This window comes from Polyodon spathula, chromosome 12, assembly GCF_017654505.1.
Source record: "Polyodon spathula isolate WHYD16114869_AA chromosome 12, ASM1765450v1, whole genome shotgun sequence".
Taxonomy (NCBI): domain Eukaryota; kingdom Metazoa; phylum Chordata; class Actinopteri; order Acipenseriformes; family Polyodontidae; genus Polyodon; species Polyodon spathula.
This window is the reverse complement of record NC_054545.1, coordinates 11,781,885-11,808,535: the sequence shown is the minus strand read 5'-3', so window position 1 is coordinate 11,808,535 and position 26,651 is coordinate 11,781,885. Positions and strand designations below refer to the sequence as shown.

Genomic DNA, 26,651 nt, shown 5'->3' with positions numbered 1-26,651 from the left:
TCAATAGAATGGGAAACAAAATAATAATTTAAAGTAATAGCTAACTAATGCTTTTAAACCAGTATCTCTTATGTTGATAATGTTAACAGTATTACAATTCCTAGTTTTATTGTGCCGAGGATTTTTTTGATTCTTTAAATCTTTTCTCTTTTTAACCAGGATTTCCAATACAGCCGTGTAGATAAACTGCTGCATCCTGATTCCTGTCGTGCCACGTGGTCAGCCGTGACCGTTGAGTTTGAGAGAAACATGTGTAGTGATTAGGTACAAGGAACTAGCAGCATCTTTTTAATCATCTGCATATTCCAAATTGAAGGAAGTTTGACATTTTAAATGTCATTTTATAGCACTTTATTCTTTTGAACAGTAAATTGGATAAGTGATTTTTTTTGTTGCTTAAATAATTAAATGTTTGTTCCCACTCTTTCAGAAATGGATGATGTGGATACAGTAGCAAGTCAAAAACAACACTGGGCAGAATGAAGGAGTGGACCCAGCAGCTGATGTAAAGAAAATGGGTGTTAATGCATCTAGCTACCCTCACTCGTGCTCCCCTCGGACTGGGGGAAACTCACAGACGCAGCAGACATTTATAGGTACAGTAAAGGACTTTCCTCCCTAATGTATTCACTTGTGTAAGAAAGCAATCGGTTGATTTGTATATGCCACTGTCTTATTTCCCAGGTGTAATTTTAAAGTATAATGTTAAGAATCTTATCTAGGCTGTACTTCATAGTAGGTCATTTTTCTTGACAAGGCAAGTTCTCTTACCACATAGAGTTCACAGAAACACATGAATCATTCTAAATTCAAAAAATATTTTGGGAGAAAATGCCTGGTGCATGGAGATTTAGCTTACGTTCCACGGTCCTGATCAGTCATGCAGCAAGAAAATATATTTGAATATTTCAACATTAAGCAATTGGAGAGAGGGGAGGCGGGGAGGGGATACTTTAACATTTCATAAATCATTACTCTTAATAACAAATAAAAAAATAAAACCTATTCATTGTCCCTTAGTGAAATGTAAGCTAAACCATAAGCTTCTAGGACGAAGTAGTGGCTGCTGTAAATCTACTGAACTTTAATGGAATTGATGCGCAGTTTAAACCAAATGAATTCCAAATGTCAAACCACTACAGAAAAATAACTAGCAAGAATTAAAAAAAATAAAAATTAAATGCATAGTTTTAAACTGTGGTAGATAGCTGGTGAAAATCCAAGTCACTAATTTAATTAGTGTCTTGCGTTTAATAGTCGGCCATTCGTCCTCACTTGTTTGAAAAGTCTACCACATAATGTGTAAGAACCCAGTGTTTACATCTTTGAGAACATTTAGAGATGTTTCTTCAAAGCTATGTTTAATCAAAGTAAAACAAGTTAATTGGATCTCCTAATATGTAATAATAATTAACCTTGGTGTCATTTAAACTGCATTTAAAAATATATATTGAAATCTTGCTTCAAAAATGAAAATCTAACCCTATGATTGAGACTTCCAGAAGTGCTATTAAGGGAATATAACTCAGTAATTTGTTTCTACAGTTTTAATAGTGTTGCAAAAGTAGAACTTTGTCCAGACACAGCAAGATCAAGACTAAGTCACTCCTCGTGTAGTTTTTGTTTTACTTAAGACTTGCAGTACATTGCTTCTCCAAGCTGTTCACAAAGTGGTATACAATTAATTAACCAGTGTTAATACGCTCTTTCAGATTTTAGGACTGCTTATCTTCATTTTACAATATACTGATATCTGAAAGTGATTTTAATGTTAACTTAAGAAAACTGAGAGAAAGTAAAATTTTATAATCCAGAAAAAAAGCCATAGAAGGCAAACAACAAAATGTAAAGATAAAATACTCATTCAGGGAAGCTGTTGAATACCATTGATCCTGTTTTTATAGGCATTATGCCATTTTTCTGTCATTCGGGTACAGTTTAGATGTATACTGTATTAGCAGTTAATTACTGTTCAATGTATCAAGGCAAGTGTGCATTTATGGAGAGGGAGCTAATGGAGGGTCAATACTTGACATCTAATGTAGCTCTGCATGTTCTGAGATTTTTGCTTCAGTTTGCAATTTGCTCCTGAGGATAGTAAAATCGCATTTTTTAAACTACTAATTTTTATAATTGTGTTATTGTCAGATGTAGTTTTTTGCTGTTTAAGAAAGTAAGAGTACGGACCTGAGTGAAGTATTTGAGAATTGATTCTACAGCATTGTTTCTATAGTTGCATGTGTCTTGTGAATTAACATTTAATATGAATTAATTCAAAGCAGTAGTTTACATTTTATACCCAAGAAGATTTTTTGAATAGCAAAATATTCTATTCTTTGCACAATACTCTATAGGGTATAGGTCTACAATTTAAATTCTATCCTCATCAATGTTTTAACTTGCAGGATTTTGCAGCCATCTGCCACCAACGTAACCACTTAAAAATTCAAGTTCCTGAAGTGGTTGACAGTCGTTTGCTATTTTCTTCTTTCTCTCTCTGTCTCTCTCTCTTCAGGAACCTCATCCTACTCCCACCAGGGCTATGGCTGTGAGTCGAAGCTCTACAGCCTGGAACATGGGCACGAGAAACCACAGGACAAGAAGAAGAAGTCCTCTGGGCTGGCCACGCTCAAGAAAAAGTTCATCAAGAGGCGCAAGTCAAGCCGCTCGGCTGACCATGCCAAGCAGATGCGGGAGCTGCTCTCTGGGTGGGACGTGCGGGATGCCAATGCCCTGGTTGAGGAGTACGAGGGCACCACTGCCCTTAAGGAGCTTAACTTCCAAGCCAGCCTGGCCCGGCCAGAAAACCTTAGGTTGCAGAAAGATCTGTCTGATCTTTACGAGTACAAATACTGCACCGATGTTGACCTGTTATTCCAGGACACCTGCTTCCCCGTGCATCGGGCCATCCTGGCCGCGCGGTGTCCGTTTTTTAAGTCCTTGCTTTCCTCTTCTCCAGAATACGGGGCTGAAATCATGATGGACATCAACACAGCTGGGATTGACATGCCCATGTTCTCTGCGCTGCTGCACTATCTGTACACAGGGGAGTTTGGTGTTGAGGAGTCACGCTTCCAGAACGTGGACATCCTGGTACAGTTGAGCGAGGAGTTTGGGACGCCCAACTCCCTGGATGTAGACATGCGGGGCCTTTTCGATTATATGTGCTACTACGACTCCGTCCTCAGCTTCTCATCGGACTCTGAGCTTGTGGAAGCCTATGGGGGGAATCAGGGCTGTCTAGACGAGGAGCTGAGGGCCCACAAGGCAGTTCTTTCAGCTCGCTCTCCCTTTTTCCGCAACCTCCTCCAGAGGAGGATACGGACTGGAGAGGAGATTACAGACAGGACACTGCAGACCCCCACTAGGATTATCCTGGATGAGTCCATCATCCCCAAGAAGTACGCCAAGGTCATCCTGCACTGCATGTATACCGACATAGTGGACCTCTCCTATGTCCTGCACTGCAGCCCCTCGATCGGTAGCCTGAGTGAAGTTCAAGCCCTGGTGGCAGGGAAGGGGAACATGAGCCGGGCCGAGGAAGCTATGGAGCTGTATCACATAGCCCTCTTCTTGGAATTCAACATGCTGGCACAAGGTACGCTACCCAATCCACTTGTGTTTACTGCTAAATTAATTTACAAGATGTTGGGTACTGTGACTGTTGATTTGCTATGCAGTAGTGTAGTTGACCCGCTGTTTGAATAGTTTTGGGGTTGGACTTTTGGCCTATGACTTTTAAAGTCTACTGCTGAGTTGCACTGTTCTTATTTGTGTGTTTGGTGTGCAGTTTAATTTCTCCCTCTCGATCTTTTCATCATTACATAATAATGTTTATATATGTGTATAGCCGATTCCAGTTGTGCAGTGTTTCTTTTGTATTTTACAATACAGCTCTTGTCCACCAGCTAGTCTCTGCACGGTCAGTCCCAACAGGGTACAGTATCTGTGGACCCACAGCCTTCCATTTCAAAAAACCCTAATGGTAACCATTTGTTAATTTTGTTGGGATGCTGCACAGCAATTTTCTGTGGTGGTGTTTTTTGTTGATTTCTGAAATCGGGTAACTGGTTGACCATTATTGCTACTGTGAAAAATACAGATGCTTATTTTTAACTTAAATTCTTGGATATTGACTTCAACTAAAGAATCGGAATGCCTAACCATGGTTTCTCATGGGCAGGCATTCATACTTGTTATGAAGATATCTATAGGGAACCCATTTTTAAGTTTAACTTAAGCTTTATTATTGTGTGAGGTCTGACTAAATTGTGCTCTTCTGTCATTGCAGTCCGATGGCTTTTTTGTTCTGGCTCGGAGATGACAATCCATTAATCATAACTGATGTTTTTACTTCAGATAGATCACTTTCCTTATTAAACATAGTTTGTAAATAATCAGAAGTGTTGGTATATTGTTTAGATACAGTATAGTTTGTGTAGGAGATCCTGTATCTGAACCTTGAGGTTTATGAGAATGGACTGCAGGGTGGGTAGCGCTACTGGGTAAGGTAAGAGGTCAGTGGATAGAAGAAAAAAAAGTATATGCAACAGTAAGAATATAGAATCTAAAACCTAATAACAATCTTCCATGATTCCACCTGCAAAAAAACTAGGAAGTTGACCTAATTGTTAGCATAGTCACACATAGAAGTTGCAACCAACTGGGCAACAGAACTAAGCTAAGTCTGTGTACCACAAGCTAAATATTATGCTGTAGAACCACTCCCATGAGAGAGAACTGTAATCTTAAGGTAGTTTGATTGGACACTGTTTACAGCCCTGGTCTTCTCTGTGTCTCATTTAAAGGCATCGATCCAGACTATTTCAAAGCCGTGGCTGTTAGCGGATCTCTAAATGCACCCCCCCCTTGTCCATTTCTGAGCCCGTAATTGAAAGCAGATCTCGGGAACAAAGCAAAACTAAATCGAATGAGCATGCTTGCAGATTCCACAGAGAACAGTTTTCAACGAGTGGTTTACCATGTTGCTTGGCTTCCAGCAGTACCACAGTTGTCTTCTTCCAGCAGCTTCAGTTCTGTGTTATTAACCTCTCATTTCATACGGCATGTAGGAGAAATCACCCCGGGGGAAAGACATCCCAGAATTTCATAAATGAGCTGTCTAAGTTATAGAATATAGAATAGCTGTCCAAGTTACAGAATATAGAATATAATTTTTGATAATTCACTTTTAGATCCTACTTACAGTTCTAGCTTGACTTTAAATGTTTCTGGTTAATCCTGATCAGTACATTGTCCAGTTATTTGTATGTTCTGTTCACAAAAGTGCAGAAAATGTAAAGTGTGGGGCAACTTTATCTACTGTAGTGGCGTGGGAGTAATCAGAAATGAAAAGAACTGTCAGGGAGACCAAAGTAGAGATTCTCAATGTAACAGACAATGTAATTGAAGTAAAATTAAGTGGGGTGATTCATGGAGTTTCTGTTATTGCACTGGGATTATATAATGTGCTGTACCACTCCTATTGTATAGTTTGAGGAATCGCCCAGATAACTTTGAGACAGACAGCATGAAGGGATGGTTTTATAAGGTAAAACAAAATTGGTGCTGTTTTCATGAATGGCCTTTTTATTTTCCCTTTCCCTTTTAAAAAAAAAAAAAAAAAAAAAAAAAAAAAAAAAAAAAATTGTTTTTTTTAATTTAATTATACTAATGGCATTACACTAAGTGAACATCCACAATGGATTATCAGATCATCAGTAGTGAGGTGGGGAGGTTTTTCTGTGTTAAGACTGGTGCAGAAGGTCAGCATCATGTTAACTCCCAAAAGGCTTTTTGAATGCCTTGTGCCAACAAACGGAAAGATTGTCATCAGTCTTCCAAACTATCCAAATGATTTTGAAGGCAGCAATCAGACCGGCAAGGACACGGAAAACAGAAAGCATCTCACAGTTGTTGATGCGCCAGGTACAGTACTGGATGTGTTTTAAAAGCCTATGATGACTACTTTCAGCTGCACTGCAAAAGTAATTTCAGTAGTTCATGAGTTTGTTTACCTAAAAAAAAAGTTAATTGCATGCTGTATTGCTTGGAATACATAATGTATAATTTACCAGATTTACGCTTTGTTTATTGAAGACTGGTGAATAATAATTTTAATGATCTCAAATTGGCTTATCATTTTTATAAATTCTAATCTTAACAAATTCAAATAAATATATATATATATATATATATATATATTATTATATATATATAGATATATATATATATACACCACTTGTGACCACTTGATGACATTTTTTTTTCCATATAATTATTTTGCAATGAAGAAAAGTGGTCGATATCTACAATTTATACTGTTAGGGGTGTGGTGGTGCTTGTATTTTCCAAGTAATTGACATTTATACTGCCCTTCTGCCATACTGAGGTTGTACAGTAAATATGACCTTTCTTTAAACCTAATTCAAGAGCTGCAGCTGTGGAAACCTGGATTTTGTATTTCTTTGTCAGGATTTGACAGAGATTACATCTTGCCCAGTTTACAGTGCAACAATTCACTGCAGAGATGATGCATTTCTAAGGAAAGTGAAATACAATTATTTAATATCAAAAGTAGAAAAGAAAGGCAAGACAAATAACTTAAAAATATAAATTAGTTTCAAGTCAGTCCGATTGTTATCGATTGAAACTCAGTAATTGTACAAACAAGCATTGTTTTTTTGTTGAATAATTTATGCATTTTATTCAATTTTAATTAATACTCGACTTAATATATGAGTATAAAACACTGAATGTTTGTAGGTAAACCACTTCCTTTCGGACCCCACTTGTTACTGTGCCTACCCTACTGAAATGCAGAGTAGAAGAAGCTAAAGCCAATTTGGAGAGTGCGGGTCACTAACCTATTTTCACAGAGTGGAAATAATGTTTTTTTTTTTTTTCTTGTACTAATTTGTGTGTATAGAAAAGTGTTATCTAGAATGTACTGGAGAAACCAATTATTTTATAGGAAATACTGTACTGTAACATTTAGAGGTCTATAACTCAGTAATTTGAATAAGCCAACAGGCAATAACAGTTTCTCTGCTGTCATGATTATGTTTCACCCTTTTTATATAAGGTATTTTCTGGTGTTTTTGTTTCTTGGCGAGTAAGTACTTTGCATCGAGTATCAGCAAAATTTGATTCACAGCACATGACTTGGAAGACTTGATGCAGATGACTCTGTTGCAATTGGTGGCTATTTAAAACAAGTTTGCTATCTGTTGCTGGGTCAGATGCTCAGGATGAAGCAAGTCCAGATGACTCGCTTATTTTCAGATAAATGGATGGTCAGTTTATTCACTCAGACATAAAAACTAGACAACAATAACATATAAGCAAATAAAAATTGCTAAATAGTCTCTGTAAACCATATAGCAAATGGCATATTTTTTACCAGCTTTCAACTTTCATCCCTTAGTGTAACCTCTATAGCTAGGAAACTTACCTTGCCTCTCCACGGAGTCTTTACTTCTTGAGGATCTCCAACATCTGCCAGCAAACAGGCTTTATAGGCCTGAGCAATCCTAGCATTCCCTCAAGCCACTCCCAAAACACTCCTTATAATGCAGTCAAATAGTGCAAAGCATTAACATTTATAATCCAGTAAACACATTATTTTTGTTTGACATCAACTGTAATATTACAACTTAACCATTTTTGAGAAGCACAACCCTTTAATAAAAAAAAAAAAATAGAAACATTAGTAAATTATACAGACTCCTCATATGGGCTGGAAGAGGAGGGATCAAGCACAGTCCATACACCCCTTGAGCCTTTCCATTAAAACCCTGTCTCAGGTTACCTCCCCATGTGGAGGGCAGGGCACAGACCAGGTAGGCCTCAAGCAACACCAACATGGTTTCCTTCAAACAATCCCTAAATGTATAGGCTATATTCATTGAAAATAATAAAAAAAATAATAATAATGACTGAGGTGCTTCATTGTAAATCTTAACATTACGCTTCTCATTTTGATTGTAAATCTAATAATCTCCTATTTAAGTTTAGCTGCCCTTTCCTAAATGTAGGCCATTAAAAAAAAAATAATAATAATAAGTGCACAAAATAATTTAAGCTTTGTTGCTGAACCCAGATGAGGTGGAAAAGACCACAAGGGAGAAATTAAGGACATAGAAGGAAGTTTCAGAAAGAGAAGCTGTTGGCCAACATGAGAAAAATAGGAAAGAAAAAAGAGGTCCTTCCAGTCACCTAGGCATAGGTAAGTGTACTCCCGTAGAGTTACAACAATCCAACATGAAGGCATTATTTTAAATGTAACCTTTTTATGTGCATTTGTTTTCTAGTAATTTACTTCCTGTCCTGAAATCATAAACTGGTATGATGTTGGCTGTTTTTGTAATGCAACAGTGAGCTTCCCCACAGTATTCCAAGATTAAGCATTATGTATTCTTGCCTGTGACTAAACACATGCATTATTGATATTAATGGAGATGCAATTTTTAAAAGGTCACCATGCATCACACTGCAGCTCACTGGGTACCTCTGTCTGTGATGAACCAGTTGTGGGCATGATGCCAGCTAGCACAAGTTGGCCTTGATCTACAGTAGATCTATGATACAGGCCGAGAGCGATTCCTGGTGACAAATGCAGCTGCAGAGACAACATAGGCTAGCAGGAGCTGAGAAAGTGAGAAAGCACCTCTGACCACCTGAGGTCCAGATGACCCGTTGTTTTCTGTCCTCTCACAGACTGAACCAAGCAAGCTGGTGTTGACTGGCACAGAAGTCATAGTTGTTCAGAGCACATCAGCTTCCAACTTGATTTCATATACTTGCTTATATTTTGTTACCGAATGTTAGAATGTAAAAATGAAGAAGTATATCAGTTCAGTTTTACTCTGAGTTTGAATCCCATTTTTGTCTAAGTTTTAGATTGTAAAATATCTATTGTTTTTAAAAGTGTGCATGTGTTTAGACAATATTATTGACAAAAACCCAGTAAGAGCTGGTATTTATTACATGAAAATTTGCTCTTGGATTTTTCTGTATTTATATCCGCATCCTGTGTCTCTGCTGCAGTGGTCAGTGAAGTTAATTAAAAAAATAGTGACCTCATCCTGCCATGTGAGCAGATGTGCCCATGATGTGAACTGCCTCCCTTGACCAAGGCTGTCAGCTTATCAGTCTATTTTCTTGTCATTTCGCAAAGTGTAAACTAAGTGTCAATTTCTATAATATAATTTAGCGTTAAATCTGTTTTTTGATTTGTATTCCAGTTTATGGAAATAGTAGTACCAATTAACGTACTGGTACTGTAGCTACAATAATTTGAGATCGTACCATTGTTAAATGCATGGTAAAAGTGGGGAATGATCTCAATGTGATGTATTTTCTACAACTACCCTTTAACTCTGTATACATCTTGCGGCTGTTTTCCCAAAGCTGCAACTTCACAATGTCACAATGCAGTGGAAACTGGTCTTAAATAAAGTGCTGTTTAGATCATTAAAACAGACCCCAGTATAACAAATTGTCTTGTTTTGAAACATTCTCTTTCAGAGGATACATTACATATTACTGTAATTGTTGGTAACATTTGCTTAATGTAGCCTCCCCATCATTAGATCACATTTTGTAAACCCTTTAATAATAACAAAAAGTCAATTTTGAATCCAAGTGCAGTGGAGTTCAACTGGGTTCTTCTTACAGCCTCTACCCAGAATAAACTGCCAAGAAATAAGAGTATTTGTAGCCTTGCAATGATCAGTTACTAGCCTGTAATTTAGCAGATGGGAAATGTTTACAAAGGCAGACTTGAACCAAAGCGTCCCTGTTCACCTTTTGTGAAACGCCCTGTTTTCTGGGCTCCCTGTGTAGGTGTATTAATTGACCCTCTTGGCTGCTGGATTAAAAGCCGTGCAGTAATATCGGCTCTTCTGCAGGAATAATCCTGGGCTTTGTGAGAACAGCCAGTTGGCAGGCGTTTGCTTGGGCTCATTAGTCTGTGTTTGATCTTCAAAAACACTGACACATCCCTTGGAAAACGCAGCTGAAATGTAATTAGGATACAGGGCGTAAGAAAAAGCATTGCTGTAACATGGGAGAAAGCTGGAGGAATCAATAATTGTTAATCCAGCTCCTGTAGAACAGATTCCTGCAGTGAAAGGGGGAAAGAGGCTTCAGCCTGTACTGAAAGTGAGCATGCAGGCTGGAGGGCAGCCTGCTGTTTGTTTTCTTCATTACTACGGTCGTCGTCCGTTGTTTCCCCCCTTCCCCTCGTCTTTTCTTTGTGTCTTGAGGTTAGTAGTGAATTAAGGGGTTGAATTATTCCACTGTTTTCAAAGCTCTGATACAGTTGTTAAATGAAGATTATTGTACAGCAGCCAGGTACTTTTCTTATTTGTCAATTGTTTCTGTAATGTCATCACACATCAAAACAGTAATTAAGGAAATATTTGAAAGTTTAAATTGCTTCATAACTACAGTGAGTATAACCCCACTCCAAAAAAAAAAAAACTGTTAGAATGTGTGTGTGTGTGTGTGTATGTGTGTGTATATATATGTTAGTGTATATATTGATAGATATACACACACCACAAGCACATTAATAGATTTATATAGAAATGTGAGTAGTTGCCATAGCAACAAAAGCCTATATGTACTGTACACCCCCACTGTTTGTTTTTGAAACACACTTTCCCTTGACAAATGTGTGTTAAACATACCGAAATGTTGGTAAGCTGTCTCTGTTGAAGAAAAATGTACACTTGTAATGGGTATATCAATGTTTAGTTGTATAGCTGGAAGGGAGAGCATTTACACAGCACTGCATGGGAGAGCATACAGTACTGTATGGTTAGACAGTGATAAGCCTGTTAAAATGAAAGTCAAAATGGTTCCTGCTCAAGTAAGTGCTGTTTTAATGTATTTAAAAAATGAGCAATGCAGAATTCGTTGGATTGCAAATGGAGAATAAAAAAAATGTAAAGATGAATTTGTGTATGTAACAGAAAATCCGAGATACAGTACTAAATTAATTTGATTCCAGTAGTGTCCATATCACTTGGTACTTCAGTCATTAGCTACTGTTCAAAGACAGAATGAACTCCCCTCTCTTTCCCTTATAGATGTTTATTTTTAGGTATGATTCGGAAAATCCCACAGCATTATGTGTTGGGCATTGTTTGTACAGAATATGGGCTCAGCTCTCTGTCCCATATGTGGTGTACAGCTAACGAGAGAATCATCAGACTCCTGTGGTCTCAATTGGGGATCTTTTGTAAGCACTTAATTTTACCACCCAATTCATAAACAAACAGGTAATTAACAAAATACCACAGGGACCCTGTGCTGCGTTATTAACTGCAGATGTGCCTGGCTTTATTGTGTTTGTGCTTCCTACGCACATCGGGATAGCATAATGTAAATTGTACTGTATTCTTAGAGATTGATTTAGACACTGTGTGGGGAAGCTCTCTCTGTAGCTGCCCATGTTCTACATGCCTAGCTGATGCCTAACAGCTCTTCAGTTCAGTCACCTTTCAAGAGCATTACTTCTCATCTATTTATATGAAAAGGGAAGAATCTCAAGTTTTTTAATCATTCCTTCAGTCAGTTGTGCTTGTTGTTTATGCTTTGAGACTTCCTCCCTTCCCTTACAGGAGAAAACAAGTTGACAATATGGAAACGCATTCCAGCTTTGGAAATGAGAGACAAGAGCTGCCCTGTTGTAAAAGAAACACAAGGTATCGGATCAATGAGTACTGCCATCAGTAGCGAGTGGAGTTCAGGGAAGTGAGAGGCATTTCAGTGGTGAAAACCAGAAAGCAATGTAAAAATCAATTGTTTAGTTCCAGGATGCTCACGAGAGAGATGTGAAATGACCGACATGGTTTGACAAAAAAAAAAAAATTAATAAAAGTAAACTGTCCCATTCTGTTCCATACGTGCTTTAACTTAATACAATCTCTACCCCTGTTATATGCCGTTTGTGTTTGTATTTAGAAATACTTGCTTGCTGAAATTGAATCCTATTACCAGTGGTGCCTCCAGTATCAAACCCTCCGTATGCTGTAACAATTAAGATGGCTATTGTTAACAGTCCTGCAACCCTGCAGAGGAAAGGGTTCTAACACATTTTCATTTCTTTCTGAAAATGTCTGTTCCTTGCACATTCACAGAGAGCACAAGCTATATACCCTACATTACAGTATAAAATCAACTCTGCGTTTTTCCCGCAAAAACCTATGCATTTTCAGTGGCGAGACCTTTTTATTGCATGTAAAATAGGATCCTGACCATTAAGATTTGCTTCATTATTCAGAGATGTGTTCTTGTATATACAGATGCTCCTAAAGATATTTTAGCTGTTTTAATATTGTCTGAGAATTTAATTCTAGCAGCCAATTTTGTCTTATCTTATGCTGTCACACAGTAGTGTAGAGTAAAAGAAAAAAATCCATTGTGTGTGTGTGTGTGTTTTATTTTTCTATTTCTGAATTTTAGTACCTTGGGGGTATTAAGTGTATCAGAAGGCTGAATCCAAACATGAAAGAAAGCCTATAACAGTCAATCAGGATTTGATTTAATGTTCGCCTGCAGTGCATCATGTTTTCAATCCAAATTCAATAAATGATTAGTCCAAGGTTGACATGCAATATCAGCACCAGCTTGTGAGACACACTGTAATTACACCAGAAAAGATCTACCATGGCACTCTTGGTTTTTAAAGCCATTACCATATACTGTAAGTATGCTGTCAATTGTAATTTGTTTTTTGGGATCATTTTATCTTAATTTATTGATTGGCAATTCAATTACATGTTCTGTAACTAGTTGGGAAATGCTAATTTCAATCAGCAGTCTTTTTTTTGATTGCAGAAATTAAATGGATTGCAATTTGCATTGTCAAGCTGGGGGCTTTCAGTTTACCTCAGACTTGGATCTGAGCTCCTTGTTGAGATACAACTGATATTTAAAAAAAAAAAAAAAAAGTGTAAAGAGTTAAGTCTTTTGCTTTGCAGTGATATGAAAGTAACACTTTACGAAACCTCTCCCTTGACCATGCAGGAACCAAGATAGCCACAAAGGCTCGGTTTTAACTGAGCGCGTGCAATGGAGTAAGCAGACTTGACATTTAGAAACAGTGTATCACGTCTGGATTGTGAAGTGGATTTCAGACCTCACTGCTATAGACTGTGCTTTGGTCTGAAGTCCTCTCTCTCGTCCAGTCCAGCTAGTAGCTGGGTAGTGCGACGGGACCTGATGCCCAAGTAGAAAAGCTTCAGGCCCATGAAAGTGTGTTATTTTTTTTTCCCTTTAAAGATTTACATCGTCGTACCATACTCTTCGTGGGGTTTAGCCAACAGATTTAGGTTTATAACTGGCAACTGATCCAACCCATAGCTGTTCCAGAGGTTGACTACTGCAGCAGAACACATAGGTGCAGGGTACATGGAGCATGGTTCAGCAGTATCTTATCTGTTGATTTGAATGCGGTTTATCTGTAACCGTTGAATCACTTTTTGACACCTTTTGCAGTCCAGGGTTCGCAAAATTTTGATAATGGTACTTGCCCTTCAGGCAGTCCATTATGGACATTTGGTTGTCCAAAAAAAGTCAGGCTGCCCATAATTGACCTATGGACTGTGATTTGTACAAAGTACACTGTATTTGATATAGGTACAGTATCTCAGGGTTCATACAATTTTTTAACATCAAAATTCCATACTTTTTCCAGATTTCCATTTGTTTTTCTCAGACTTGTGTTTTAGTTAGTTTCTGCTAGTTTTCTGATAGTTATCCACGTAGACCGGCAGCCGCAGAGCATTATAGCTTTTTGATCCAGAGCAGAAATTGCTCCTGGTTTTCTAAAAAAGTATTTGTCAGAATCTGGAGGTGCATATCTAGCAAGAGACAATGCAAGTATGCAAAAGAGAAGAAAGAAATGTTCAATATTTGAGAACAGTGTTGCATTATTTACAAAAAAAGAATATACAAAGTTGTATACTGCAAGTATTCTTGTGCCAAAATAATATAGTATAATGGTACCAATAGTATTGTAGCATTCTCGGTTCTTGCAGGCAGGCGCTTCACACAGGGCGAGGCAATCCACAAACAGGTGGAGGGCGGGCGCGAACCCGGGTCCTCTCTCACTAAAGCATAGCGCCGATACCGCTGTACAAAAGAGCTGGTAAGGGTTTTTTCAAAAGGGATGATACTGGATTCGGATCCAAACTTCCTTATACCCTCTGTTAAATGTTGGACACTGGTAGGTGAAAAATAACAAAAATGAAAGAACAAATGTGCATGCATTATATATTAAAATGTGCGAGTGTATTAAGCACATAAGTCAAATCGTAAATACAGTACACCCTTGCTATAACAACCCTGTTTGTGTCCAAAGCCCTTTGTTCGCTATAGTAAAAGGATAATCCAAAACAAAGAATATAAGCTGCTGGAGTAAATTAAGGACAAAGGCATTAGCTAAATTATTAATAATATTAGTACTGTTGTATTCTTTCATTTTCTTTGTTATTACAGTATGTCACTACTAGCACTAATAATTCTAATAATAGCAACGAGATTGAGAATAAAAGTAAAATTACAAGTACAGTACCTATTGTGGCATGCTGTGCCGGTTGCATAGAGCTGACGAGCCAACATCAGCAGCAGTTTGACAATAACTATCATACTCTTTTTTTTTTTTTTTTTTTTCTTTTCTTTTCCTGGGTTGCAAAATAACGTTAACGATTTAATAAAGGCAACAAAAAGACAACAAAATGTGAATTTTAGTGAATACTGTAGTTTGTCATGTGACTTATACAAGTGCGCTGACTCCCGGGATTTGGTCACAAGCAATGTGTTCGTGTACGTCACTCCGGAAATCACTCCTTCATTACCAATGAAAAACATTGATCCCTTTAAACGTGTTTTACCAGGATGATCTGTGAGCGGAATCTCGATTGAGAAGCGCAGTTTGATTAAAGCACAGAACGCTATCTTGTTATAGAGTAAAAAATCGGATTGCCTGTCTGCAAGCAGCCAAAAAAAAAAAAACATGTTGTTTGACAGATTTTTTTGGTTGTCCCGGAACGTCGGGCTAGTGATTTTGCGAGCCCTGCAGCCATTTCAAATTACATTGTTTTTAGATGCGTTGGGAGTGGGGATTTTAGCTTTATTTGCTTTCTTTTCCATTTGTTTGTTCTCCTTTGTTTTGCCATTGAATGAGGGAGGGCTGTACTGTATGTGTGATCTCATATCAAAGGCATTTTTGTGGGGATGTTCTGGGCGGAACTGCTAGATGCCTGCTGTTTTGGAATGCTGACTGATTATTTTTACTGCATATGGAGGGGAAACAAAACTGGCTGAAATGTTGCTTGGCAAGAGAACTGCATATTAATTGATATTTAAATTAAACTTGAAGCATATATATATATATATATATATATATATATATATATATATATATATATATATATAGATATAGATATATATATCTATATATATATATATAATATAAAAACCTGATTAAAGATTAGTTGCTTAATTAAATATTACACCTTTGCAGCTGTCCCAGCTGCACTACATTCTGGTAGAACCTACAACACACTCGGCGCTACAATATTATAACAACCTGCCGGGGGAGGGAGAGTGAGCGAGTGAGTGACAGAGGCTGTCTCAGTGAGTGAGATGTAGACTGGAATTTAGCACAGAGATGATAAGTTTTTATTATTTTGTTTTGCTTTGGCTTGGTTTTTTTTAATTGTTTGTTTGTCCTTTGCTAATAAACTTCTGAATTCAAGCTCGAAGGTACTGCCAGTGTAGAATCTGCTTTCATTTTACACGTGACATAACAATATGTTAATTTAGGAAAATCATATTTTTATAAATATTGTGCTGTTTACTAGAAGGGGAGCGCAGCACACAAAGAAAAAAAAATCTCTGAAGGGGGAACAGCACGGGGAGGGGTGGGGTGGGGAACCTTCCACATTGACTTGCCAAGTTAATATCCTGTCCTGATCTGTAAGTTATCAAGAGTGTTTACAGTGACAGCCCCTGTTACGAGCAGTGGTTCTGATTAAATCTCCTGGCTTGATCCTCTTTGTTTCATTTAGGAACATCTCATTAAAAAGCTGAGTAAAGCCTCTGTTAACCAGAAGTTCAGACATGTCTATTAAAACATGTGTTGAAAGACTGTTTATCACCTCTTTATGATGTTTTCTGAATGGGTGGCACGGGTACCCACCTTAAAAGGTCACAAACTTTTTTTCCGGGACTTGTTCTCTCCTATCTCTCCTCGAAGGGTACGTTTTGACCTTGAAGGTTTGGAACACGTTACCGAAGGAAGTTTCGAACATTTGATGGTACTAATTTGCATAATTTTTGTGGTGATAATTTAATGAGCCCCCAATTGTGGAGGGATTGATTCATAAAGTAATAGTAACATAAATCCTTAAGCTATCTCGACAAGTAAGGTATCCAAGTACATGTTTCTCAAGACACTCCTTTAGCTATATATAAACAGTACCTTAATATAATCTAGGGTTTTACCACAATACCCTCCTATATCACCATCAAAACTACATTCATATCCAAGTGAAATAAAAAGCTGGACTTAAACATATGAGTATATATTTTACAGTAATCCTAGAATTCTGGTTATAAAAGATAGATTTGTTAGGAATATGATTTAAGGTTTAGACAGTATTCAGCTTTGATTCAGTTCAGTGTTATATCAGTGCTTGTTTAAACATTCAAAAACAAAACGACAAATCTTAAGTAAATACCTTTTTATGTGAAAATTTACAAAAATAAAAGTAGATTGTAGTAATTCAGTGTTTGAATGAGCCGCCTGACGAACCTTTGAAGTTTTAAAACTTTTAATTCCTAGCTATCTAACGAACCTTCAAACACAGCCCTAGATTTAAATGACATTCTACTAAATTGTTCAAAGATATTTTAACCTTTTGTACACTTACAGTATAATCTGGTGTTCCAGAAATTATCTTGTAACAGGGATGAAAATAAAATTCCTATTGAATAGCAATTGAATCTATTATAGGTTTTGCTTTGAGTTTAATAAGATGCACATGAGCTTGTTACCTAATCACTGGGGCTAATCAGGCTTGTATTAAAACCTGGAATGGGTGAAACTGCTATGCAATAGGAATCTTATTTCCATCCCTGTTTTATAATATGCTTTTTTATTATTGTCTTATTAACGATTTAATATAGCCCCAGACTACCCAAACCAGAATGCCCTTCCACAGACACTACATTATCTGTATCTGCCTCTAGTTTTTATAGTACACATTTTGACGACTGCTTTTTTTTCTGTACAAAATTTGCCCTTTTTTTTTTTGAGCTGCTAAGGACGCATAGCCCTACAACTGAATAAGTGTAACAGAAACACATACACCCGAGGAACAAGAAAGCAATCTCGGCAGACCTGCTCGCAGTTTTTTGGCGGATTTTTTGCTGTTGCCTCTGTCGTTTTGATGGCTGTCAGTTACCAACAGCTTTACAAAGCGAGAGAAGTGAATACGCTCCAGTGATAAAGTCAAGCAAGTCTAGTTAAGTAGTGCATTGCCCCAAAAATGTACATATTTAAACAGCTTTTTAAAATCATTTGTTGCAAATGTCAGCTCTGTAGAAACTGTTAATAGTACAACAGACAACTTTTTTTTTTTATTTTTATGTTGTTGTTGTTGTTGGGGGGGGGACGGAGACGGAGACGGACGGACACTGCAATCTTCTTTTATTTTTGTTGCTGATCTGTAGTGAACCTTGGATGTGTCATTTTTAAACAAGAGGTACAGCAGCCGTAGCTTAATGTCAGGCAGGTTTAAAGGGGGAGGTGAAGCTATTTTTGGGGAATTCTGTGCTAAAGCGAATAACATGCTTTCAAATTGGGGAAGTATAATCATGTAAAATAAAGGAGACTGAATCTGTATTGCTTATCTGTAATTCATATTAACACTTTGTATGTGCTTTGAAACTTTTCCTCCAGGCTGTGAAGATATCATTGTGGAGAGCATCTCTCTTGATTCCTTAATCGTCATCCTGAGGTGGAGTTCTCAGCCCTACGGGTCGAAGTGGGTCTATCGACAGGCCCTACATTTCCTCTGCGAGGAGTTTAGCCAGGTCATGACCTCCGACATTCTTTATGAGCTCAATAAAGACGACTTGCTTACCGCGATCCAGTCTGACTATCTACAGGTAAGGTGCCAGCAGGGCAAATAGAATGTAGAACAGTCACTTGAGAATTTGTCCAGACTGTTAATTGTTGGATAATTGCATGTAATTTTTGATGCCACTGTTCTGTGCAGTCTTTAATTGACCAGTGGTGGTAAAGAAACATGAGGAAATATATTGCCTGTGCAAAAGATGCAGAATAAGGTCATGTTATCACATAACACAGACACAGCAGTTGCTTGTTGCTTGCAAAGGCAACTGGCAAATCACTCTGCTCAACTTATTCAAACTTGAAACTTTGTTCCTCAAAGGTTAACCAAGTTAAAATAAAAAAACAAACTGCCTAGTTCTGCAAAGCTGAACGACAAGCCATTTCCTGTTAATGCAAGACTAATCTCATTCATCTCTTAATTTCTGCTTTCCTTTATTTTCCATTTGCTTCCACTGGATAGTGCATGAAGCAGAAAGCTATGTATTTATGTTCAGTAGAAACTTCAGTTTTGTCTTCTAGTGCCAAGTAGGCTTTACTCTAATGAAGGTACAGTGCAGAGTTTCCATTGCAGGCATCTGAGACAGCTGGACTTAGGTTTTGCCTCCTGATGTTTTCAAAACTGCTTACCAGATGTTTTGGGCAAAATTAGGAACACGGCGGTGTCCAAGTAACTCTTAATTTGTTTTGTTTTGTGTTTTTCTTGGGTTTCTAATGCATCATTGTGTTTTTGGTTCCTGCCACTGTGGTATTTTAATGTAGAATGCTTTTGTTTCTTGTCAGCAGAATTTATGCTGCAGAATTATATCTGCATATTTATTTTATTTGAGGTCTGAGGAAACCCAATTTCTTTGTGAAGGATGTTGGTCAATAAGTACCAAATATAATCATCTCTTAATAGTAAATCACTTTTTTGTTAAATGCGTTTAGAATTTAAAGCTACAGTAGGTTGACGACAAATAGAAATACATTATTTGTTCTGGCTTCATGCTCTGTTTTTGACAAAGCTGGGGACAAGACACATTTAGTGTTGAGGACATTTTATTAGCACTACTTGTTCACTAAATACATGCTTAGCATTATGTAATCTTTTAAAATGATACTTCCAATGGATGAATGTACTGTACTTGGGATCCAAAGACCAGTTATTTCAACTGAAGGTGAATGATCTTTAGACTATGAAGTATGAGATCATGCATGACAAAACATATACAGAACAGTGTCTTGTATGCAATGTATATAATGTGGACCTGCTTTTAATAGTACATCAGGGCAGAAGGACCTGGTAAAGGGGTAATAACGCCATGTAACAATTTTTTTTTTACATTTGATCCTGGGTAGTAAGTGTTATTTCCTAATTGCTTATGCCTCAAAAGTATACAAAATGGCTATTATTCCCCACAAACTTTGCTTTTGTGACCAGGACAGTGATATTTCAAAATATCGCTATTTCCAATGGGAAAACGGGCAAATGTGTGTTTTTTTTTCTGACTTTATGTGAACGAAAAGACACACATTTGCCCGTTTCCCATTGGAAATAGTGATATTTTGAAATATCACTGTCCTGGTCACAAAAGCAAAGTTTGTGGGGAATAATAGCCATTTTGTATACTTTTAAGGCATAAGCAATTAGGAAATAACACTTACTACCCAGGAACAAAAATTGTGTTACATAGTGTAATCAACACCACTGTTAAAGGAGCGCTTTAGGGTTGAAAATTGAAAATCTCACCCACTTCTTGAATATGTTGGTTCTTTGATTTGTATTTTATTTGTTTGGAATATGCAGATAAATAAAGCGAAGAGCCACAAGTGTATTACAACAATATATTGTAATTTAAATTAAAAAATTTAAATAAAACTAATACAAGGTAAAAAAGAGATTTTAAAGCTTCACTTAGCACGTCTTCATAAAGAGTGAATAACCAAGGCTTTGCTTACATTGTGCTCCCTTCCAAAGATTCCATCTTGTCACTTAATACAGCATATATCGCACTGATGATACAAAAAAAATGTAATAAATGAAAACAAAACTTTCTTTGCAGGCAAGTGAGCAAGATATCCTCAAATATGTCATCAAGTGGGGAGAGCACCAGCTTATAAAAAGAATGGCAGACAGAGGTGAGAAACACAATTTTCAGAGGTTCATGTATACAGAAAAAAAAAACTTGCTGGATTGATTTTAAGGTGCATCTATTAAAAGGACATTTTTTTATTTTTATTTTAAATTAACCTTGAATGCAAAATGTAATGAACTAGACGAGCGTTGTCGCTACTGACCGTATGTCTTAAGTAAAAGGACGCCAAGGGCTATTTATAATTGACATCATCTTAGTTGATTTTTTTCTCTCTTCCCTAACACAGAACCCAACTTGCTGAGTGGCACAGCTCACAGTGTGAACAAGCGGGGAGTGAAACGGCGAGATCTGGATATCGAGGAGCTGAAGGAGATTCTGTCGCCTCTGCTGCCCTTTGTTCGTATTGCGCACATACTGCCCACCAACAGTGAGGTCCTCTCAGACACCGTGAGTGCTTCACATACGGACATTACAACTGTAACTCTTACTAGTGCTCAGCTAAAAAATTGATGCACAGCTGTGCTCAACCCTGTTAGCTGTAACATTTAGTTAAGAGGAAGCCCATTTGAAATACAATCACTTGTACAAAGAACACTCCTAGCTGCAGTGGAGAGGTCAAGGTTTCTCTTCATTTCCAGAGGCCTTGTCCACAAAGAAAAGGGTAATAATGGGTTTATAAGCGCATTTTGATGACCAAACACTAAAAGACCATTTGGGTTAACTTGGCAAACTAAAAAACAGATGAAGAAAATGAATAGCTGTTTTCCAAATAACCTTTACTTGTTCTGTTTTAGTACTTGCATAGTGCCACACCATACAGGATCCCATTGTGTAATAATGTACCTCTTCTCTAGATGAAGAGAGGATTGATCAGCACTCCTCCATCAGACATGCTGCCCACGGCTGAGGGGGGGAAAGCCAGTGCCTGGCTACGGCAGAAGAATGCTGGCATCTACGTCCGTCCTCGGCTCTTCTCCCCATATGTAGAAGAGGCCAAGGTACGTATGTGTTTTGTTTAACAAAATAGTGAAAAACGCAGTTGCAGCAGCACAGAGCCGGTGCAGTAATGACCAGCTGCACACACAGACGATTGATTTATACCCACATACAAGTTAAAATAGGGATTAATGTAGCATCTTTTATATAGCATGTTTTATGATAACACATTACAAGGTGATTTGCAATTGGTAGTTTTAAATAGACTGGACCTACCTAGCCAGAACCTGAAAATTTACTCTTGGAGAAAAAATCTGAAATATCGACACCCAGTGGCTAGACTTAGGTAGTTATTAGCATGGGTGTCATTTTTTGTATGTCTTCCAGCTCCTTTGATTTACTTTGTTTTAGGCTGTTCTAGATGAGATTATGGTGGAGCAGACTGACCTGGTTCGATTGCGGATGGTGCGAATGTCTAACGTGCCTGACACGCTCTACATGGTGAACAATGCAGTGCCCCAATGTTGCCACATGATAACCCACCAGCAAATCAGCAGCAGCCAGTGCAACCCTCCCACTGTAGTAGCCAATGAAATACCTGGTGAGTTTGATTAAGAAGATATGAAGATGTGTAATGCCCTACTGGTGAGAGGCTCTAAAAAGCTCTTGATTCTCTATAGCAGCAGTTCTCAAAGTGCACAATCAAAATAAATAAATGTAGTTTAAGAAACAGGTATGTTAATTTATTATTATTTGCACTTTTCACTCTGTTTTACTCCCAATGGGTTCCTCGCCCTACCTGCCTTTGTCTGAACGTTCTGAACTGGTTACCTAGCAACCAACTTTCCATGGCAGCCAATCAGTGAAATGCACTTCTGCAGTGTTTAGTCCAGCCTCTAATTTTTCTTGTGAAGCGAGTTCAAAAAGTTGCTTTATAAATATTTAAAAAGTGACAGTTTTCTGAAGAAGTGTTGGAAACGGGTGTAATGAAGGGGAATCGAGTGGCACCGCAGCAGGAAATGCTGACAGCAAGGACCCAATCAGCAGTAAAAAAAAAAAAAAAAACCCTGAGAAGCTTTTAGATGCTTAATGGCTGGCTTTGCTTGCTTACCTGGTGGATATTTTTGATCTCTTAAACATTAACACGTCACTCCAAGTACGAGATACGTCTGTCCTTTCTCTCACTGACTAAATCAAAAGCTGGATCAAGAAGCGGCCCTTGTGGTACGATTGTGTAAATGCTTGGTTACATTTTCCTTTTTGTTTTTTGTTTTTTTTACGGTTGGCTGTAAAAAATCTTGCAATTTGTATTGTTAATTAAAAATAAAAAATGCCTATATATTAGTTTTGTTGATATTGCCTTGCAATGCATGTTTTACTTTTCAAAACTAATTACTGTATTCTCCAATAACACAGGGCAGTGGGGTCGCCTTGTCAGTCATTTTTATTGCTAGAACAGAGTCGCAGAGTTTGAGAACCGCTGCTCTATAACAAGTGCTATTTTGATACACTGAAATTGTTGTCTTAACGACATTTTGTTTATCGTTTGATATTTCCCGATGATACCTTCCTCTTACATACCAATAAAGAACAAATATTGTACATTCATTTTCTTAAAAATAACTATCCAGTTTGAAATGGTCAGACATGTTTCCTCCTTTCCTTTTGGTTCCTTTAGTCCCCAAGCTGCAAGTTGTGAAAGACATGATCCGAAGGCTACAGGAGCTACGACACACAGACCAGGTTCAGAGAGCTTACGCTCTGAACTGTGGAGAGGGAGCCACGGTGAGCTACGAGCTCCAGATCAGAGTGCTGCGGGAGTTTGGGCTACCTGATGCTGCAGCAGAGCTCCTGCAGGTAAGGGAGGGACAGACAGACGGACGACAAAGTACGTGAGGCCGTACTGTCTCTGCTGCTCTACACAGGGTTTCATCACTGTCACTTGGAGCCAGAATGTTTTATAACATTGACATTTGAGGCTTTGTCAACCTCCAAAATTACACTGATAGCCTTAGTGAAAGTCTTTTATAACATCCCCTGTTGCTAAATCGTATGTACTACATATTGTTGCACATTTTCTTTTGAACTGTCTTTAGAGGACACAGTGTAAGTAAAAGCCCCTCAGAGTAAAGAGATATTGCTCATTTATTTTCCTTGCTTGTCCCCCCCCCCCCCCCCCACCCCCTATTTTCCGTTACACAAGAGCTGTGCTGTGCTTGATTTGCCACTGATGACAGAATCAGACTTCTGTGGTACTGTGACAGCTGACTGAAGGCCACAGGAACCCACACTGAACATTAACACACCCTGTAGCTGTTGGAATTTTTAATACAAATAAGCATGTGTTTGGCTTTCTTGGCAAATGAGCACTGCAATAACTTTCCTGTCCAAACGCAAGCCATGCAGTTTTCAGAGTTCACTGATGATGAAATAAGATTGTGATAGGAATAGCATGGACATACCCTGGAAATGGCTACCATTGAGAAGCGTGCCATAAATGTGGATTTTAATTAAATGTTTTATAATGGGTGAAAGAATCCATATTCTTCTGGTCCATCGCTCAGACTCCAGTTCTGAATCAAGTTTTTAAAAAGGACTGTTCAAGTATTGAGCAGTTGAAATAGAACTTGAGTAGCGTTGTAAAAGACATGTGAAAAAAACTTTTACATGTCAAGAAGCTGTTATCAATCGCCACTCCCTGCAGCCTACCATATGTATTGTATTATCATGGTTGAAAATAAGACTCCTATTGCACAGGTGTTTCACCCATTCTAGATTTTAATATGAGCTTTATTCATGAGTGTGTGGGTAACAAACTCAGGTGTGTCTTATTAAACTCATTGTAAAACTGGGAATGGATCAAACTGCTATGCAGTGCGAGTCTTGCTTCCTTCCTTGTTATATCAATATTTTTTTAGCTAACAGCTGCTTCTCGTTTCTCGATATATTAACTAACAGTGTTTTGTAGGCTGCTTTCATTAAACTGTGGACCTCCTTGTCAAACACGGTTGTCTGCCTGTTCAGTCTGTTCATTTTGTAAGGTTCCACACATTAACCCCCAATACCAATGGAAGTCATCAAATCAAAGTTTTTCAGAGGTGGTTGAACGAAGCTGTAGACAGTTTGCTTTTTAACATACACAAGCAACATTTAAGTTTAAATAAAAACAATATGGCTTATACAATGTTTATTAAAAAATTGCTTATTTTGAAGCCATGTATGATTGCCTCTCTCTCTCATGCATTTATGAAACAGCTTTTGTGATGAGATTTGCAATCGAACAATCTAAATGTAAAATATTTTTAAACCATATTTTAAAATTAAACATCTGAAAGACCAAATTTAGACAGTAATGTCCCAGTTTCCTGCAAGAGTGAATTTCAGAGACTGTGGAATCTAATGTATAATTGTCTTCTCAGAAGACCAGCTGAAAATCAGTTTAGGTACTGATAGAGCACAATCAACTTTGGCAGAAAAAAAAAAAAAAACATTTATAATAATAATGTGCAACATTTAGAAACTTTAGAATTTTTTTTGACATGATAGGGAAAAATAAGAGTGGCTTTTTTTATTGCAAAGCTACATTATTCGAGTACCCCGTCTACAGCTGGTACAAATTGCAGCCACTAATGTTCTTACAGAAAACAGGAAATCAGATTTTATCTCTCTAGTTTGTACAGCGGTTTTCTACTGCTGACAGTTATGGCTCAGTGGTTATACTTTCACCTGATAAAAGCAGGAACTTTATTTCATTTATCATGTTATCTTTGCAGAACCCACATAAATTCTTCCCCGAGGAGCGCTTTGGCGATGAGAGCCCAGTTCTGTCAGTACGCCAACATGGCCACTGTCGGATTAACAGCACTCCAACAGTGGAAAGCATGTTTACTGACCTGGAGTCCTTCACTGCCTTCCACCCGCCACTGCCCCCTCCGCCCCCTCCCTACCACCTCCCTGTCACACCCAGCCAAGGACAGCTGCAGGCTGGGTGGAGACCTCGAATCCCCTGCCAGCCCCCCTCACGCTCCTTGTCTTACCCCTGTAACCACTCCCTGCTGCACCTGCGGCCCTCGTCCAAGCATGGAGTCCCCACCTACCCTTCAGGAGCCAAAGCCATCCCGCCCGACTGCACCAACACAGCAGGAATGGGACAGACCCTTCATCCAGAGAAACAGGGCGTAAGTATAGATTAAAACATTTTCTAATGTAAAGAATCTGCTATTGATATTTTATATATTTCTTGTCAAACAAAATATATTTACAGTATCCAGTACATAATATGTTACTTACCTGCTTTGTTAGGTAAGTCAGATATAGCAAGTGGAATGTACGATTAGTCTGTTTTTTAACAACAGTCTTCCTCCAACAGAACATGGAGCCTGTGATCAATGAGTTCATGCCGGACATTGCCATGGGAGTGTCAGCCATGAACCTGAAAGAGAGGAGAATGCCAGAGCTGACTGTGGACGCTGAAGGACACGTGGGGGTAGCCGAGCAGCAGCACCAACAGACCACCTCAGCAGCTGCCTCACATTATCAGCCTTCTGCAATCTGCCACCCCAGCAGGCACGGTCACAACTCCCGAAAAAAACATGCCATCGAGCAAAAAGCTGAGGGCCGCCAGGAGTACCCAGACCTTTACGACTTCACCTGTCGAGTAACCACTCCGGCCTCCAGCCGCCATACACCTTCCCCTTCACAGGGAACATACACCGGGCCTGACCTCTACAGTCACAGCCGGCCCTCCCCGGGCTCCCTGCCGCCCTCTTATCTCCCTGATATGCGCTCCCAAAGGCCTGGCTCTGACCCGCTGCACCTGGATGTGCTGGAGCAGCCCCCACAGCGGCTTGACTTGGCCCTGGCAGCACAGAACTCCTCTGCCGCGGGGGCCCATGGGGTGGTCAGGGTCAGGTCCAAAAACGAGACAGATCTGACATGTGGTCTGGGTTCTGGGCGGGCCTCAGAGACTTATGAGGAGCGCCCCCCTGGCCGGAGGTCAGCCCCTGACAGTACAGGGGGGTCATTGGAGCCCACAGGAGCCTTGCATCCACATAGGAACAGTGCTAGTGAGGAGGCAATAGCCAGCAGAGAGCGCAGGTCACCAAACAAGCCTGATTACCAGTACAAGAAATCTGCACTTTAAAAATCATATATATATATATATATATATATATATATATATATATATATATATATATATATATATATATATATAATTTGAGAAAAAAATAGGAACTATGTAAGGCTTTTGACCCTTTCCTCTTTGAGTGCTTTTTTAAATTTAAGAGTTGCCTGTAATGCTTGAATATAGTAACTATTTTTACTGACTCTTAAGGGCCACCCAATCTTGTCATTTTTTTTTTTTTTTGTCAGTCAAAATGACTCTTCTTCTCACATGGCACTGTTTCTGACACAATGCTTGTTATGCAGTCATTTATTGTGTGGTTGGTTTGGTAAAGGTTTAGATTTAAACAGCCCTATAT

The 26,651-nt window shown here is 38.4% G+C and overlaps 1 protein-coding gene across 2 annotated transcripts in view; it reads left to right on the top strand.

The window, feature by feature from the left end:
- The window catches only part of btbd7 (BTB (POZ) domain containing 7), a 50,805-nt gene extending 24,469 nt beyond the window's left edge, over nt 1-26,336 (top strand). The window contains exons 1-11 of one of the 2 annotated variants that reach the window (XM_041266547.1): nt 138-264; nt 431-596; nt 2,516-3,598; nt 17,981-18,189; nt 20,200-20,275; nt 20,519-20,679; nt 21,087-21,230; nt 21,580-21,769; nt 22,847-23,025; nt 24,942-25,346; nt 25,538-26,336. In XM_041266547.1, the coding sequence (XP_041122481.1) occupies nt 515-596; nt 2,516-3,598; nt 17,981-18,189; nt 20,200-20,275; nt 20,519-20,679; nt 21,087-21,230; nt 21,580-21,769; nt 22,847-23,025; nt 24,942-25,346; nt 25,538-26,311 (3,303 nt within the window). In that variant the 5' untranslated portion in view covers nt 138-264; nt 431-514 and the 3' untranslated portion in view covers nt 26,312-26,336. Of the gene's footprint in view, nt 1-137; nt 265-430; nt 597-2,515; nt 3,599-17,980; nt 18,190-20,199; nt 20,276-20,518; nt 20,680-21,086; nt 21,231-21,579; nt 21,770-22,846; nt 23,026-24,941; nt 25,347-25,537 lie in introns of those variants that run through there. The other variant, XM_041266546.1, reaches the window with a different exon arrangement.
- The last annotated feature ends 315 nt before the right edge of the window (nt 26,337-26,651 follow it).